General features: G+C 49.1%; 2 gene segments (V, D, J or C); both read left to right on the top strand.

Annotated features, from left to right (window-relative positions):
* The first annotated feature begins 512 nt into the window (after positions 1 to 512).
* LOC129694718 (T cell receptor alpha variable 9-2-like) lies at positions 513 to 3570 on the top strand. The segment is given in 3 exon segments: positions 513 to 612; positions 700 to 1015; positions 3486 to 3570. Coding segments are annotated over 3 exon segments (501 nt in total).
* A 3379-nt stretch (positions 3571 to 6949) lies between these two features.
* LOC129694716 (T cell receptor alpha variable 9-1-like) lies at positions 6950 to 7558 on the top strand. The segment is given in 1 exon segment: positions 6950 to 7558. A coding segment is annotated over 1 exon segment (465 nt).
* Positions 7559 to 19091: the final 11533 nt, after the last annotated feature.

The following is a 19091-nucleotide window of genomic DNA, read 5'->3' as shown; positions in this document are numbered from 1 at the left end:
CAGTCTGGTGAACCTTCTCTGTACTCCCTCTATGGCAAGAATGTCTTTCCTCAGATTTGGAGACCAAAACTGTACACAATAATCCAGGTGTGGTCTCACCAATACCCTGCATTAGATCCTCCCTGCTCCTATACTCAAATCCTTTTGCTATGAATGCTAACATACAATTCGCTGTCTTCACTGCTCTGCTGCACCCGCATGACTACTTTCAATGACTGGTGTACCATGACACCCAGGTATCGTTGCATCTCCCCTTTTCCTAATCGGCCACCATTTAGATAATAGTCTAAAGGACGGGAAGAAGCGCGTAACAGTTCGAATTGGAGGCGGTCAGAGCGAGGGCGAGAGTGATACAGAAACATCCAATCAGGGCGCGTAAAGGAAGAAATCATGCAGTCAAATTCCATCGGCTGTGAGCACCCAACCGTGCACGAGGGGAACGCCCCTTCGTCACCCCAAAAGCAACAAACTCCCCCTGATATCCGTGCCTGCTCACCTACCCAAAGCGAGACATGGTCGCAGTAAAATCGCTTCCTTCTCTGACAACTGTTTCCAAAGCACAAGCCATGAGCGACCTCTGGCACATGCTGATGATAATTTTTATGTTTCCAGGTGAGTCTATGTTACAATTGTCCGTGAGCCGAACGTGGCGTTGATATACGGCCAGACTGCTCACGGTGTGTGTGTGCTTTGTTCCAGGAGTCTATGGAGCCGATTCGATGACCCAGTATCCACCTCAGACGACGGCCGAGGAAGGGCAAACGGCAACACTGAACTGCAATTATTCTGCAACAATGGGTGCTGACACGGTATTTTGGTACATCCAAAGTTCCGCAGAAGCGCCGAGGTATATACTGAAGATATTCGCCACTGGCCGTCAAGACCCGTCAGCTGACTTCTCAGACAGATTTTCTGCGGTTTATGATAAAGAAAAGCGGATGGTCCCTTTGAGCATCTCCGGGGCCCGTGTTTCCGACTCCGCCGTGTATCTCTGTGCCATGAGGCCCACACTGGGGCAAGGCAGCAGCGGGGCCGCACAAAAACCATCCTCAGCAGGTTCAGCGAGTGCCCGCCAGATGGCGCACTTACACCGGTGGTCGAAAATATCCGAGATGGGAACTATGCGCCATTTTCATCAAACGCATTGTCCACATTTACAGTCACACAATAGACACAATCACCGCAAATGCTTTCCCAGATTACAAATGCCTTTCTCAGTAACTTATTTGTTTTAACTCCCCGCCCCCTAAAAACGCGAAGCACTTTTTTCTGGAATTATAGGGAGACTATTTTCCCAGTAAATATCACACGCGCGACAGCCATTCTAACTCTATCTAATTCTCTAAGAGCTCTATCTAAATCTCCCTTGAAAGCATCCAGTGAATCGCCCTTCACTGCCTTCTGAGGCAGAGAATTAGGTAGGGGCGCTGTCCTGAACGGCTGCCTGTCCTGCAGCTGTCCGTTTTCTTCACTTCTTTTTTAAATTATTTTTAGTGCGTTAAAGTGTGTTGTCGGGGGCGAATCTTTTTATGTGTGGGGGGTTGGAGGGGGGGGGGGGGGGGGGGGGGGGGGGGGGGGGGGGGGGGGGGGGGGGGGGGGGGGGGGGAAAACTGCAACAAGTCCCTACCTGGTCGGTGAGGCTGCCTTCCTCCGAGCAGCACCTTCGACCTGTCCTCGCGGCCTAACAGCGGGTCCTGGAGCGACGTTTTCTGAGGGGACCTGACCAGAACCTCGGCTTTGGCGGCGGCGCAGCGCTGGGGCGCTGTCGCGGAGCGGGCGGAGCGGGCGATGCCTTGCCTGGGTCGCTGCGCTGGAGCTCCAGTATGCTGGGACCGCCGATAAAAAACATCGTGGAGCCGTGGTTCTGTGGAGCGGTCAGCTGCGGCGCTGAACTTTACATCTCGGAGCCTGGGATCTTTCGCCGAGATCGCCAGTGAGTGAAGCTTCGTTCAGCGCGGTCTGTTGGCCTGGAGGCCGTGGTCTCCGGTAGGAGGGCGGCTGTTCCTGGAACCCCAAGCTGCTGAGGGTTCTACCGACGCCGGAGTACCATCACTTTGCGAGAACGGCCGGGAACATCGGGCCCCGTAACGGCGACTGTGGAGGCCTCAATAGGCCCGACTCTGGGTGGACAGGAGGATGGGGACTGGACTTTGTGCCTTTTGCCACAGTGGGGACCTCTGTGGGGGGATGTTTTATGTTTTAATGTTAAACTTCTTGAATACTATGTTGTATTTTTAGTAGTGTGCTGCAAGGACATCTGAATTTCCCCTGAATAAGGGGATTAATAAAGTAATAATCTAATCTAATCTAATCTAATTCCACAAATTCACAACTCTCTGCACGAAAAAGCTCGCCTCATTTCAGTTCTAAATGGCCTACCCCTTATTCTTAAACGGTGTCCCCTGGTTCTGGACTCCCTGAACATCGGACACATTGTTCCCGCATCTAGAGTGGCCCCTCGCATCCTTCTAAATTCCAATGAATACAAGCCCATTCCCTCCATTATTTCATCATATGACAGTCCCGCCATCCCGGAGTTGGCCATTCGGCCCTTCGAGCCAGCAACGCCATTCAATGTGATCATGCCTGATCATCCACAATCAGTACCCCGTTCTTGCCTTCTCCCCATATCCCCTCGCCCCGCTATCTTTAAGAGCCCCATCCAGCTCTTTTGAAAGCATCCATAGAACCGGCTTCCACCGCCCTCCGAGGCGGAGAATTCCACAGACTCGCAACTCTCTGTGTGAAAATGTGTTTCCTCGTCTCCGTTCTAAACGACTTACCCCTATCATCCCATTACGCATATCTTTGCTATGTTATACGACGTCTCTTTTATTTTTATACTATCATTGACTTCCCTTGTCAGCCACGGTCACCTCTTACTCTCCTTGGAATCTTTCTTCCTCTTTGGAATGAAATGATCCTGCATCTTCTGAATTATTCCCGGAAATACCTGCCATTGCTCTTCCACCGTCATTACCTGCCAGTGTCCCTTTACAGTCAACTCTGGCTAGCTCCTCCCTCATCCGAGCATTAGACAACCGCAGATGTACTGCGCATGATCGTTGACCTCGTCTTGATGAATCTGTGGAATTCACTGCCACAGAAGGTAGTTGAGGCCACACAGTTCATTGGCTATATTTAAGAGGGGGCTAGATGTGGCCCTTGTGGCTAAAGGGATCAGGGGTATGGAGAGAAGGCAGGTCCGGGATACTGAGTTGGATGATCAGCCATGATCACATTGAATGGCGGTGCAGACTCGAAGGGCTGAATGGCCTACTCCTGCACCTATTGTCTATGTTTCTATGTCTACGTTTCTATATGTTGAATGAGGCGTAATATTGCCTCACGTCCGCTTGTTTTAAGACAATAATGGATTTCCATTGGAACGTGGCAGCAGTGGGGAAACACTGGACCCTGACAGCTCCCACCGTCCGGGTTCGGTTCTAATTGACAAGTCCGCATGAGTGTTTTACGCACCTTAGCCCCGTCAACGCCAAGAACACGAAAGAGACGGAGACCAGGGATTACAAAGAGCGAGGGCGAAGGAGCAACACATGCGCCGATTAAATGATTCTGAGGTTGATGATGAGCAGAGATGGAGAAATGGAGGTGATGTCATTTGACAACTGGCAAATGACAGGAGAAAGGGAGGGACATTTCAACGTCAGACGCAGTGAGAGAGAGAGAGAGAGAGAAGCATCCAATCAGCTCAAGTAAAGGAAGACGGATGTGCTCAAATTGCTTCGGTTGTGAGCACCCAATCGTACACGAGGGGAACGCCACTTAATTTCCCCAATAGAACAAAAACTGTTGCTGGTTTCTACGTCATCTCACATATACTCGAGACATGAACGCAGTCAAACCATTTCCTTCTTGCGAAGGCGTTTCTAAACCACAGGCCATGAGAACTCTCTGGCCCATAATGATAATAATTTTCATGTTTCCAGGTGAGTCTATGTTGCAATGATCTATGGGCGCGCCATAGCTTTGATACACGGCCAGACTGCTCACAGTTTCTGTGCATTGTTCTAGGAGTCCATGGAGAGGATTCGATGTCCCAGTATCCACCTCAGATGATGGGCGAGGAAGGACAGACGGTAACACTGAACTGCAATTATTCTGCATCAATGGGTGCTTACACTGTCTTTTGGTACAAGCAAAGTTCTGCAGAAGCGCCTAGATACATACTGAAGATATCCACCAGCGGTATACCAGAACGGTCATCTGAGTTCTCAGACAGGTTTTCTGCAGTTTATCGGAAGGAAGAACGGATGGTTCCTTTGAGTGTCTCTGCGGTCCAAGTTTCCGACTCCGCCGTCTACCTCTGTGCCATGAGTCCCACACTGCATCAGGGAAGCAGAGGGCCCGCACAAAAACCAACCCTAGTAGTTTCTGCGTGCACCCACCAGAGGTCGCACTTACATCGGGACTAGGCAATGATCAGAGGTAGACAGCCTTCGCGAATTTCAGCAAATGCATTGCGAATATTTACTGTTGCAAAATAAACACAATCATCCCAAATGCATTCCAAATTTAAAATGCCGCACTCAGCAACTCATTCGCCATTCCCCCAAAAATATGTGAAGCAATGGGTACCGGAATTATAAGAAGAATATTCCCACACTGAACGTCACGCGTGCTAGCCCTTCCGACTTAGACAGTTATCCTTCAACCCCCCCTCCCATTCCGTATCATTCAACTCCCCCTCCCATTCCGTATCCGACCTCTCTGTCCTGGGCCTCCTCCACGGCCAGAGTGAGCAACACCGGAAATTGGAGGAACAGCACCTCATATTCCGCTTGGGGAGTCTGCATCCTGGTGGCATGAACATTGAATTCTCACAATTCTGTTAACCCTTGCCGTCTCCTCCCCTTCCTACCTCAGCCCTCGGACTCATCATCCTCCTTTTTCCTTTCTTCTCCCCGCCTCCCCCCACCCCCTATCAGTCTGAAGAAGGGTTTCGGCCCGAAACGTTGCCTATCTCCTTCGCTCCATAGATGCTGCTGCACCCGCTGAGTTTCTCCAGCATTTTTGTGTACCTTCTGTTTCCTTAATTTATTCCTTTCAGTCTCCAGACCAACACTCTATTCGCAATGCGAGCGCCCACCACAGGGGCACATGCCCGGGAAACGGAAGTGATCAGAGATAAGAACATCACGGAGGTTTAACATATTTATTACAACAAATATGTTACAAGGACGATAGATCTGCTTCTCCTACTATTGTCCACGTTTGAGAAGTTCCATTCGCCGTCACGGCCCAACATGATCCCTGCCGGTACTGGATGAATTATATTATGATTTGACCCCTATGAAGCCTTGATATCTGCACAACCGTTTGGCGCTAAAAATCTTATGTTTAGCGGAGTCCACTCGCTGATTCGTTCCATCCGACCGGCAAAAGCAACAGGTTTCAACCCATTTGTTCCCTTGTCACTTTTGACAATTCTCGAGGCAGAGCAGTTGTTACAATTTGGGTTCGATGCGAACAGAAAAATACGTGTTATTTTTCGCCCTTTTCCTCTGTGACGAAACGGATAGCAGGGGTTAGAAAGACAACGGGCGAGCGGGACATTGTTGTACAGATTAAAATATTCAGCAGCTCTTGACGAACGAGCGAGAAATGGAGAAATGGAGAGAAACTGCGTCACAACTGACGCAGTTTCAGCGCAAGCCTTCTTATTTTAAGTGCGCTGATAGATTGTACCCCTCTCTCTCTCTTTCTCTCTTCTCTCGTTCTCTCTCTCTCTCTCTCTCTCTCTCTATTCTCTCTCCCCTCTCACTCTCTCTCTCTCTCTCTCTCTCTCTTCCCTCTCTCTTATTGCCTCGAATTCTAACTGTAATGCCCCTGTCCCACTTAGGACACCTGAACGGAAACCTCTGGTGAGTTTGCGCCCCACGCAAGGTTTCCGCGCGGTTCCCGGAGGCTTCTGTCAGTCTCCCTACCCGCTTCCACTTCCTGCAACCTCCGGCAACCTCCGGCAACCGGACGGAAACCTTGGGTGGGGCGCAAAGTCGCCAGAGGTTTCCGCTCAGGTTCCCTAAGTGGGACAGGGGCATTAGCGTTAGAATTCGAGGCAATAGGAGAGAGAGAGAGAGAGAGAGAGAGAGAGAGGGGTACAATCTATCAGCGCACTTAAAATAAGAAGGCTTGCGCTGAAACTGCGTCAGTTGTGAGCAGCCAATGCTACACGAGGGGGAAGGCCCCTACTCCTCACAGACCGACAAACCTGCGCCTGATTTCCGCGTCCTCTCTCATTGCCAACGAGAGAAATGAAGGCCGTCGATCCGTTTCCACCTTCCACTGCTATGGCCACTCTCTGGTCCACACTGATGATAATTTCCGTGTTTCCAGGTGAGCAAATAGATATATTCTGACCAGCTGCATCTCGGTCTGGTTTGGGGACTGCGAAGCCTCCTACTGGAAGCCCGTGCAGAGAGTGGTGAGGGCGGCTTTAAATAAACCATCGGGAATTCTCTCCCCCCAATCAGGGACATTGCGAGCAAACGTCGCTTGTCTAAGGCCAGCAGTGTTATAAAGGACCCCACACATCTCCATCATGGACTGTTCACTCTGCTGCCCTCGGGCAAAATATATCGTAGAATAAGGGGCAGAACGGCCAGGTTTTGCATCAGCTCCTTCCCCCGAGCCATCAGACTCTTGAATGCCATGGACCCATTATTGTTACATGGAATTCCGCCACTATTATCTATTTTATCTTTCTATTCTTTTTATCTTTTTATCCATTTTATCCATTTTATTCTACTGTTTATTTTTGTGTTGCTCGGGGAGCCAGATGCAACGTAATTTTGTTTAGAATTGCATTGATCGATGTTTTTGATTGTGATTGATTGATTGGTAGGAGTTGCAATGGTCCCATAGAAACATAGAAACATAGAAAAACAGGTGCAGGAGTAGAGGTCACTCGGCCCTTCGAGCCTGCACCGCCATTCAATATGATCATGGCTGATCATCCAACTCAGTATCCTGTACCTGTCTTCTCTCCATACCCCCTGATCCCTTTAGCCACATGGCCACATCTACCTCCCTCTTAAATATAACCAATGAATTGGCCTCAACTGGCCTCCCGAAGCAGAAAAGGCCCGACGGCTCACAGTTTATTTGCTTGGCTTTAGGGGCCCGTGGAGCCGATTCCTTGTCCCAGTATCCACCCCAGTTGACGACTGCGGAAGGACAAACTGTAACACTGAACTGCAGTTACCCTGCATCAGTGGCTGCCGACACTATCTTTTGGTACATCCAAAGTTCGACGGAAGCGCCGAGATATACATTGAGGATATTCGCCGCCGGCCATCAAGACCGATTACCTGACAGATTTTCTGCGGTTTATCGTAAAGGGGATCGGATGGTCCTTTTGAGTATCTCCGGGGCCCGCGCTTCCGACTCCGCCGTGTATCTCTGTGCCATAAATCCCACGCTGCAGCAAGGAAGCGCGGGACCCGCACAAAAACCAACCTTCGGCAACCGCCATTAGAGGGCGCACTAACGCCGCTAAACGGAAGTGAACAGAGATAGAATCTCATTGCAATTTTCAGTCAACGCATTGTAAATATTTACGGTTACAAAATAGACCCAATCATCGCTAAAATTATCCGGATATGGAATGCCATTATCAGTAATCCATTTGCCCGAACACTACAAAAATGAAAGGCAGTTTCTGGAACATATTCTCCTCAATATCTCACTTCCTGTCCCCAGTTCATCACTCCATTCACAACATGAGCACTTACCAGAGGTCGCGCATGCCCGGTAAAACGGAAGTGATCACAGTAATGACCCTGTCCCACTTAGAAAACCCGAACGGAAACCCCTGGAGACTTTGCGCCCCACCCAAGGTTTCCGTGTGATTTCCAGAGGTTCCCGGAGGTTTTTGTCAGTCTCCTTACCTGCTTCCACCACCTGCAACCTCCGGCAACCTCCTGTAACCTCCTTGTTGTAAAAAGTAAAATTGAATGGAATTGAATTGAGAGAGAGAGAGAGAGAGAGAGAGAGAGAGAGAGAGAGAGAGAGAGAGAGAGAGAGAGAGAGAGAGAGAGAGAGAGATCCAATTAGCGCACGGGGCAGAAAGTAAAGTAAGAAGGCACGTGTCCAAATTACGTCAGTTGTGAGCACCCAATCGTACACGAGGAGAACCCCTTATTTCCCCCGAAAAGAGAAACACAAGATGTCCCGGGATTTTCAGTCCTCTCACATATACCTGAGGCATTACCGCATTCGAATTATTTCCCTCTTCCACACGTGTTTCCAAACCACAAGCCATGAAAACCCTGTGGTCCACGCTGATAATAATGTTCGTGTTTCCCAGGGAGAGTCTATGTCGCAATAGTGCCATGAGCGGACCGGGCTTTGATGTAGTCCCAAGACTGCTTATTGGTCCATTGTGGTTTGTTTTAGGAGCCTGAGGAAGAGAAGAGGAGGACCCAGTATCCACCTCAACTGATGACTGAGGAAGGACAGACGGTAACACTGAACTGCAGTTATCCTACATCAGTGGCTGCTAACACTGTATTTTGGTACACCCAACGTTCTGCAGAGGCGCCGAGGTATATAATAAAGATATTCACCACAAGCGATGCACGATGGTCACCTGATACTTCGGACAGGTTTTCTCTGGTTTATCGTAAGAAAGAGCGGATGGTGCCTTTGAGTATCTCCGGGGCCCGTGTTTCCGACTCCGCCGTGTATCTCTGTGCCATGAGCCCCACACTGGGGCAAGGAAGCAGCGGGACCGCTCAAAAACCACCCCCAGCAGGTTCATCGAGAGCCCACCAGATGGAGAACTTACACCAGCGATTAAAAACGATGAGAGATAGAAACCCTTCGCAATATTCAGCAAATGCATTGCACACGTTTACGTCCAGCCTCCAGAACAATACTCAATTCACCGCAGGAGTGCTAACCACATACCCCAAGTGATCAGACTCGACGGAGGTTTCAGCAATTTTATTTCAACAAACAAGTTGCAAGGGGATAAGTCTCATCCTCCCAATTGTGTCCACATTCTAGGTACCCTACGTTGCGTATCGTCCCATCCTTACTCCTGCCAGTTCTGGAGGGGGTATATTATAATGTTACTCCCTTGAAGCGTTTTTAGCTGCATAACTGTTACATATCTCACGATGAACAGAGCGCTCTCACTGTTTCTTGCCATCCGCCCGACAATACACCAGGATTTTTTTTAACATAAAAACATGGAAACATAGAAAATAGGTGCAGGAGTAGGCCATTCGGCCCTTCGAGCCTGCACCGCCATTCAATATGATCATGGCTGATCATCCAACTCAGTATCCTGTACCTGCCTTCGCTCCATACCCCCAGATCCCTTTAACCACAAGGGCCACATCTAACTCCCTCTTAAATATAGCCAATGAGCTGTGGCCTCAACTACCTTCTGTGGCAGAGAATTCCACAGATTCACCACTCCCTGAGTGAAAAATGTTTTTTTCTCATTTCGGTCCTAAACAATTTCGCCCTTATCCTTAAACTTTAACCCCCTTGTTTTGGACTTCCCCAACATCGGGAACAATCTTCCTGCATCTAGCCTGTCCAAGCTCTTGAGAATTTGGTAAGTTTCTATAAGACCCCCCCCCCCCCCCCCCCCCCAAATCTTCTAAATTCTAGCGAGATTAACGCTATCTTGTTGGCAATACTGGAGGCCACGCGATGCACCCCGGGCATTAGCCAACCGCAGATCGGCTGGGGGAAATCAAGGAGGCTCTGCGATACGTTAGTTGTGGCGAAATAGTGAGTCCTACGTGCCGTTGTCCCACAATTTTCACTACAAGCACGAATATTCTTTAGAAAATAGTAGGGTCGAGTCGAACTGAACATTAACGGCTCGAGGTCGAACCCCGACAGGGACCACCAGATCCACAATGTTAGGCCGCAGCGCGGACGGAGATACGATACGGATAATATCGCATCTCAGTTGAGGTCAGAGATTAAAACAAGTGTTCCCCAACGCCGCGCCCCCCCACCACACACATAAAAGAAAGCTAAAGAACACTAAAATAATACGTCCAACACATATTAACAGCAAAGGAACAAGACGAGACAGACTTGGCGAGGCAGCCACTGCGGCGTACTAACAAAGGGCAGTAGAAAGAGAATTGGAGGCGACCAGAGAGAGGGAGAGAGAGAAATAAGCATCTAATCAGGGCAGATGAAGGAAGATGGCGTGTGGTGAATTAGCAGCTGTTGTGAGCACCCAATCGTGCATGAGGGTTATGCCCCGTGGTCTCCTCCCCCCCCTCCCAAAAAAAACCTGCCCCTGATTTCCGTGTCCTCTCACATATCCAACGCGAGACACGAACGCAGTCAAATAACTTCCTTCTTCCGCAGGTGTTTCCAATCAACAGGCCATGACCACTCTATGGTCCATACTGATATTAATACTTGTCCTGTTTGCAGGTGGGTCTGTGTTGCAATGGTCCCAAAGCGTAACGTGTCTTTGATACACTCCCAGGCCGCTCACAGTTTATTTGCTCTCTTTTAGGGGCCCGTGGAGATGATTCAATGTCCCAGTATCCACCTCAAATGACGACTGAGGAAGGACAGACGGTGAAGATGAACTGCAGTTACCCCACAACAATAACTGCATATCCCGTCATTTGGTACCTCCAAGATCCTGCAGAAGCGCCGAGATATATCCTGAAGGTACTCACTGATGGAACACAATACCGGCCACCTGGCGTCTCAGACAGGATTTCTGCCGTTTATCGGAAAGGAGAGCGGATGGTGCATTTGAGCATCTCCGGGGTCCGTGTGTCCGACTCCGCCGTTTACCTCTGTTCCATGAGCCCCACACTGCGGCAGCGAAGCAGCGGGATCGCACAAAAACCCAACCCTGGTAGTTCCAGCAAGCGCTCCCCAGGTGGCGCACTTACACCGGTAAACGGAAGTGATCCGAGCTAGAAATTGTGCGTAATTTTCTGCAAAATCATTGTAATCATTTCCTGTTGATAAATAAACACAATGTTCCCAAATTCTTTCCAGATTTTAAATGTTTTTCTGAGTAACACATTCGCCAACTACCCCCCAACAAAAATGTAAAACACAGTTTTTCTGGAATGATGTGAAGATTATTTCCTCTTCGACGCGTTTATCAAGATAAACCGTCCTTAAGGGCCTGTCCCACGAGCATGCGCGACTCCATGCGGCAGCGCGACCAAACCGGAAGCGTGGGCCGCGCGGAGGGCGAGTGAGTGACATGAAGTGCGAGCGAAGTCCGCTGGAAGTTCGCGCGTGACGTACGGCCGTCGAGGCGGCTGCGGACCGACAGGCCGTTGCCGCGCGGAATTTTGGAACCGGTCAGAGATTTCGTCGGAGGCCCGCGCAAGGAGGACGGGACCCAGCCCCGCACAACTCCATGACGGCTCCAGAGGAAGGGGGGAGGACCGGCCCCCGCGAGGTCCACGTCGGAGGTCCGGGGAGAAAAGCCGCATGGGAGTGAAGATGGATCGTGGGACGGCCCTGAACGTTAGAGTTTGGGCACGACTGCGTCATGGGGCTTGAGCAACAATCTTTCCCATGTTTCCAGCTTGCAGAACCCACACCCAAGACAGATAGCGGACCTTATTGAAGCAGCAGAATTCCATTGAGGCTAGAGAGGGGCAGCACGAGTAACGGGGCGAGAGAGCTACTGCACCTTTACAGCGCCAAGATACGGGGTCGATCCTGACAACGGGAGCCTGTCCTGTAGAGGAGTATTTGTACGTCTCTCCCCGTGACCTGCGAGGGGTTTTGTCCGAGAGCTCCTCGGTTTCCTCCCAGACCTCCAAGGGCGGAACGGGGAGAGAGCAGTTTAATTGGCTTGGTGTAAATGTTAACATTTTCCATGAGGTGTGGTAGGGTAGGATGAGGTAGAGGATCGCTGGTTGTGCGGACTCCGTGCGAAAGGAGGGCCTGTTTCTTCTCGCCTGTAGGGAGACATGAGAAGGAAAAAAACCGCAGAGAGTAAAGGAACGGAGAGGAGAGAGATCCAGGCGAATGAGATAATAAGAGGAACTCTTTTAATCAAAGAGAGAATGAGAGGAGAGAGAGCGAGAACTAGGGAAGAGAGAGAGAGAGAAAGAGATAGAGAGAGCGAGAGAGAGAGAGAGAGAGAGAGAGAGAGAGAGAGAGAGAGAGAGAGAGAGAGAACGAGAGAGAGAGAGAGAGAGAGAGAAGAGAGCGAGAGAGAGAGAGAGAGAGAGAGAGAGAGAGAGAGAGAGAGAGAGAGAGAGAGAGAGAGAGAGAGAGAGAGAGAGAGAGAGAGAGAGAGAGAGAGAGAGAGGAGAGAGAGAGAGAGAGAGAGAGAGAGGAAGACTGGTGCAGAGGCCCGTGGAGAGGATTCGATGACCCAATATCCGCCTGGACCTGAAGGCTGAGAAGCAGGTCAAACCGTGACACCTGAACTGTCAGTTTACCCCAAAGGGATTCGGCGCTGGAACCGCCTTCTGGTACAGAAGAGGGAGTATCCCGGAGAGGAGGGAGATATCGCTGCTGAAAATTTTCAGCGCAGGGTCTGAAGAGATTTCCCTGCCAGGTTTACCAGGTGCTTATCGAAAGGATTCCCGGGCGGTTCCTTTGAGTATCTCTCCAGCGTCCTTGTCTCGGACTCGGCAAGCGTATCTCTGCGCCGTGAGCCCCACAGCGCGGCACAGAGCCAGCGGAGGCCCTACAAAAACCCCACACAGACAGTTGCCCCTAACCGCTCACCAGAGGACGCACTAGACGCCTCCTGAAAAACCAACACAGCCAGTTTGCCTCTAACCGCTCACCAGAGGGCGCACCCCGCTCCTGAAAAAAAAGCAACACAGACATTTTGCCCCTACCTGCTTCACACAGAGGGCGGAAGACAACCCGCCTCCTGGGGAGGCATCCTACAAAAAAAAAACCAAGAAGGACAGACAGACAGTTGCCCCTACCTGGAGACCAGAGGGCGCACACGCCGCCCCTGAAATGACATATGATAGAAACTCGTAAGAAACTTTCTGGGGTCAATGCAATCTGAGGATTGCAATCGGTATCTTGCCAAACGTTTATCCTCATTTGAAATGTGTCCCTTAAAAGGCCCCTGTCCCCACTTAGGAAACCCTGAACGGAAAACCTCTGGAGGCAGACTTTGCGCCCCACTCAAGGTTTTCCGTGCGGTTCCGGAGGGGGCTGTAGGTGGTTTGCCGAAGGTTGCAGTGGCGTAGGGAAGCAGGTAGGGAGACTGACAAAAACCGGTCCGGGAGTTTTTTGTCATGGTTTTTTAAATAAAACAGGACAAATGGACAGAATGGCTTTTTAAATAAAACAGAAATACAAATGAGAATTAAGTTCCAATTGAATGTGGATAAGGAGGAAGGGGGAGAGATAGATTTGAGGGGCAAGGAGGAGAGAGGAGAGGGGAAGATGGGAGCGAGGAACAAATGGCGTCCGATAATTGTAACTTGGCCCTACTGTGTACGATAGTGCTACCGCTTTCCGGAGCTCCCGCAAGAGGAGGGAGAGAGCAGCCCGTGTCGCGGGGGGTTGGAACGGACCCGGAGCGGGGCCGTACATCGCCCGCGGCGGCCTTTAAATGGCCGTGTGACTTAACCATCGCCCCGCCTGAGGCCACGGCCATCGGGAGGGAAATGGAGAGAGTAGAGCAGGGGGAGAGAAAGGACTTTGGAAATTGTCTTTGGTTTGTAGGCTGTGGAAACAGAGTTTAGTTTGAGCCTCACTGAGGTTCAAATGACGGGGAATACAGATTATTGTATTGTATTGTATGGAGACGGGGAGATGGTTGGGACGGCGCGGACCTGATGGGAGGAAGGGCCTGGTTTCCCACCACGCCCCATCACTAAAGTAAACAAAGTAGGAATTCAGTCAGGTGGAGGAGAGAGCTGGAGACGATGGAGAGAGAGAGGGTCGGCGCAGGGAATGGGCCAGGAGGATAGACTCAAGAAAGCAGTCAGTTGTGTGGAGACCAGCCAATCAGACACCAGGGAAGGGACGCCCCGGGGAGGGTCTCCCCCAGATGAACCCGCCCCCCTATGTTGCCCGGGGGAGAGAGAATCCGATCTGTGGCGGAGGGGGAGAGGGCGGAATCATTCGCCTTTTTTTGTACACATCTGTGTTTCCAAAGAACATCGAGGACATGTTTGTGGGGATGGGAGAGATTGCTGATAGATATTCCCGCGCTCCCCCAGGTGGAGGTCTCCGTGCAAGGAGAGAAAGAGCTACTAACCGATTTGGACAATTGTTTTTGGGGTGATTGTATCTGATCAATACAGACTGATGTAAAGTGTATTTTAGGCTTTGTTGTAGAAGCTCGTGGGGAGGATTCAGTGACCCCAGGTACCACCCGAGTGCGGTGGGGGCGAGGAAGGGACAGACCGTCACACACTGAGCTGCAGTTTTCCCCCTGCTGCCTACAATAACTACGATGGCCATCTGGTACGGTCCAGTATCCTGGAGGCGCGCCCAGATATATCCTGAAGGAAAATTCAGCACCGGCAATGGAGGCTGGTCACAGCCCCGGTTTCACAGGACCGCTTTTTCAGCTGTTTATCACAAAGGCAAATAGGACGGTTCCTTTGTGAACATCTCCGGTGTCCTGGTCCGCCGACTCCGCTGGAAGTATCTTTGCGCCATGACGCCCACATCGCTGCAGAGACGCGGCAGCTTCGAACAAAAACCCCGTTCAGCAATGTCGGCAAGCGGTCACCAGATGGCGCACTCACCCGTGTGTACAGAAGATAGCGAGAGGAAGATTTGATTTGTCTTATCTTATTTACGTTATTTTCTTCATCGTGTATCTGTACATTGTGGATGGCTCCATTGTAATCACGCATTGTCTTTCCACTGACTGGTTAACACGGAACGAAAGTGTTTCACTGTGCCTCGGTACACGTGACAAGTAGCTAACTAACTAACTAACTAACTAACTAACTAACTAACTAACTAACTAACTAACTAACTAACTAACTAACTAACTAACTAACTAACTAACTAACTAACTAACTAACTAACTAACTAACTAACTAACTAACGGTTACAATGAACGCCTGCTATCATTTGAGCCACAGTTTAATGAGATTTTCGGGAGGTTTACACCTCTTTGGGTGTAAACCGGTATATAAAATATCACCGCTGTAGCAGCTCAACTTACTTGCAATTGAACTATTTCTTAAGGGAGGCACAGATTTGGGCTCCCCTCTGTTCAATGTTATAAAGACCAGTCAAAACCCCGAACGGAAGCACTTGAGCGATTCATCTTTGACAATAAATCCGCATTGAACTGAGCAGCCAATAATGTAAATAATGACCATGTTCACATCTCCGGTCTGTGATGAAATATATTAATCTGTCTGCTGCAGATATAAATGTATCTTTAATTTCTCATCAATCGATCATATGCGATAAGATCAATGAGTAATTCTATGTTGTGTAGGACAAATTAGCGGGGAGGAGTGAGAAAGAGAGGGTGGGTGGGCGAAGAGAGGAGAGGGGAAGTGTATGCAAAGATAAATATATAAATACTAATGAGCATAGTCAGCGACGGATGTGAATATGGGATGAGAATGTGGAGAGACAATCAGGAAATGGCAGGGAACCGCACAGAAGAAATAGACTTCGAGAGTGAGAGAGGTTTGCACGAAGGGATGGCGGTAGAGAAATTGAGGGGGAGAGAGAGATGATAGATAGATAATAGATAGATAGATAGATAGAGAGAGAGAGAGAGAGAGAGAGAGAGAGAGAGAGAGAGAGAGAGAGAGAGAGAGAGAGAGAGAGAGAGAGAGGGGGGAGAGAGAGAGAGAGAGAGAGAGAGAGACAAGAGAGAGAGAGAGAGAGAGCAGAGAGAGAGAGAGAGAGAGAGAGAGAGAGGGAGGGAGAGAGGGAGAGAGAGAGAGAGAGAGAAACCAGTGAACGCAAATGAGCACGGAAGATTGTGCATCAGTTGCGCGAGACGGGCCAATCATTCATCGGGGAAACGCCCCTCAGTTTCCACGAAAGAAACACAGCAGCCAATCTCTGCTTCCTCATAGTTAACCAGCCCGAGGCACGAACACCATCCACATATTCTACCATTCACTGGCCGTTCCCAAACCAAGGACCATGTTGTGTATCTCGCCATTGGTGCTAATAATACTCGCGTTTCCAGGTGAGTTTCCGTTTAAATGGCGCTTCTGGGGTTTGAGACTTTGGTCAAATTGCAGAACGCTGAGTGTGTTCTCTTGTTGTTTCCAGGGGGTAACGGCGATGATTCCATGTCCCAGTATCCACCCAAGCTGACGGTTGAAGAGGGACAAATGGTAACAATGACATGCATTTACCCGGCATCTTACAACCACAACACAGCTTTCTGGTACATCCAGTATCCTGGACACGCGCCCAGATATGTACTGAAGAAATATAACAGCGAGCGCGGAGACCGGTCGCCGGATTTTACAGAAAGATTTTCCGCTGATTATCAGAAAACGAATAGGACGGTTCATTTGACAATCTCCGGTGTCGTTGTCCTCCGATTCCGCGGTGTATCTCTGTGCCATGGAGCCCACGTTGCTGCAGAGACGCGACAGGACTGAACAAAAACTCAACCTCACCAGTTGCATGGAGCGATCAGCAGATGGCGCCCTCACTCATGTGACCAGAAGGTGGCCATGGGTTTATCAAGGTCTCCTATCAAATTACTTATACAAGTCTGCTGCGGGTAGTTTTGACTAATTATCCTGTAATTCTCCGTCTGTAATAACCTCACTCAAATACTGACAATATATAAATATATTTTTATTAGAAGCAGTGAACATTAGTATACACCGCGGCAGAGAAACATAGAAAACAGGTGCAGGAGTAGGCCATTCGGCCCTTCGCGCCTGCACCGCCATTCAATATCATCATGGCTGATCATCCAACTCAGTATCCTGTACCTGCATTCTCTCCAAACCCCCTGATCTCTTTAGGGCCACATCTAACGCCCACTTAAATACAGCCAATGAACTGGCCTCAACTACCTTCTGTGGCAGAGAATCCCAGAGATTCACCACTCTCTGTGTGAAAAATGTTTTCCTCATCTCGGTCTAAACGATTTCCTCCTTATCCTTAAACTGTCACCCCTTGTTCCGGACTTCCCCAACATCGGGAACAATCTTCCTGCATCTAGCCTGTCCAACCCATTAAGAATGTTGTAAGTTTCTAAAAGATCCCTCCCTCAATTTTCTAAATTCTAGCGAGTACAAGCCGAGTCTATCCAGTCTTTCTTCATATGAAAGTCCTGACATCACAGGAATCAGTCTGGTGATATGACAGAATACATTCCCTGTACAACTTCTATTTTAAGTTTGACAAGAAAGAGGTGGAACGAGAGAGAAAGAGCGAGTGAAGGAAGCAGTGACGTGTAAACCCATAGACTAGCAGATGTGCAGCTCAGGGGTGAACAAATGATAGCCTGTAGACAAATAAAGACAAAAACCCACTAAATTATTATTGGAAAAAAAGAGAAAAGAAATAAGACAGAAGGGAAAATAAGGGGCCTAATGTGGTGATATACCTGCTTCATTTCTCTCCACACGCATCACCCAGTTCGTGAATCGGTTTATTTCCAGTTGTGTTAATAATAATAATAATAATAATAATTTTATTTATAGAGCACTTTAAAAACAAACATAGTTTCAACAAAGCGCTGCACATCACTAATCATTGAGAAAAAATTTTAATACACACCAAAAATAACAATCAAAAGAAATAGTAGGAAAAGACATGTAAAATAAAGAAACATCAAAACACCACAAACAGAAGCAAAGCCTCAGGCATGGTCAAAAGCCAGGGAGTACAAATGTGTTTTAACACTGGATTTGAAGATGGACAGAGAGGGGGCGTGTTGCACCATACTATACTTGTAATGAATCAATAATAGGAGACCATGTCTTTAAAAATTGCTCTGATTTTCCTGCTAAGACGAGTCTCATATCTTCAAGATGTAGCGTCTCAGACATGCTTGTGATCCACATTTTAAGCGTTGGGGTGGATGCATTTCTCCAAAATTTGAGTATACGTTTTTTCTTGCCATTATCAGGCCGCAGTTAAGGAAACGTCTTTGAAATATTGATAGCTCAGAGCAGGCACCTGTTGTTCCAAAAATAATCAATTCTGTATGGGAAATGCTGACAATATTTGACTAGCCTTTAATGCAATTAGCGGCAGGATTGTCCGTACGGCAGGTACACAAAAAAAAAGCTGGAGAAACGCAGTGGGTGCAGCAGCATTCTATGGAGCGAAGGAAATAGGCAACGTTTCGGGCCGAAACCCTTCATACCCAGACTTTGTGCGTACGGCAATCTTGCTTATTTCCTCAGGTGCAAAACCTCTGCTCGTCAGAACCTTGACACCTTACACGCAACCCGCTATTCGTTCGAAAACGTACCAGCAGATTGCCTCTAAGCCATGTTGCCGAGACCACGACATCAAGGAGGTTCGCAATTTCGAGCGAAGCGAGGTAGGGAACTCTCATTCCCTTTCCTCCCTAGGTCACTCTATCAGAAGGCTTCCGTCAAAGAATCAGCAAATGATAGGAGACGAAAAAGCAAACTCAATGCTAGCATTTATTTCAAGAGGGCTTGTGTACAAAAACAGGCTCGAAGGGCCGAATGGCCTACTGCTGCACCTATGTTCTACGTTTCTATGTTCTATGTTTCTTCACGCGCCTTTGTGCTCCTGCTCAGAACTCTCCCTGATACTTTCCAATGTATCCGCAACCCGCTATTCGTTTGATAACGTGTCAGGCGATTGAAGCAATGTTGCCTCTAAATCATGCGTCGAGAACAGGATATTAAGAAACTACGTTTCAACGGGGGCAGCATGAATTCGTAATTTCCTGCGAATCAGCAAATGGAAGTAGATACAACGGAGCAGCTGGAAGTCGAGGCAAAGAGAGCCACAGAGACTAGTGAGCGAAGGCAAATGCAGATGGATGTGCATAGGTTGTAAGAGACGAGCCAATCATATACCGGGGAAACGCCCCGTAGTTTGCACGGAAGGAACAAAAGCATCGGCGCTGGCTCGAAGGGCCAAATGGCCTACTACTGCACCTAGTGTCGATTGTCGATTGTCATCTG

The sequence above is a fragment of the Leucoraja erinacea genome, unplaced genomic scaffold, assembly GCF_028641065.1.
Source record: "Leucoraja erinacea ecotype New England unplaced genomic scaffold, Leri_hhj_1 Leri_773S, whole genome shotgun sequence".
Classification (NCBI taxonomy): Eukaryota; Metazoa; Chordata; class Chondrichthyes; order Rajiformes; family Rajidae; genus Leucoraja; species Leucoraja erinaceus.
The sequence above is the reverse complement of the archived record's forward strand: the minus strand, read 5'-3'. Positions and strand labels throughout refer to the sequence as shown.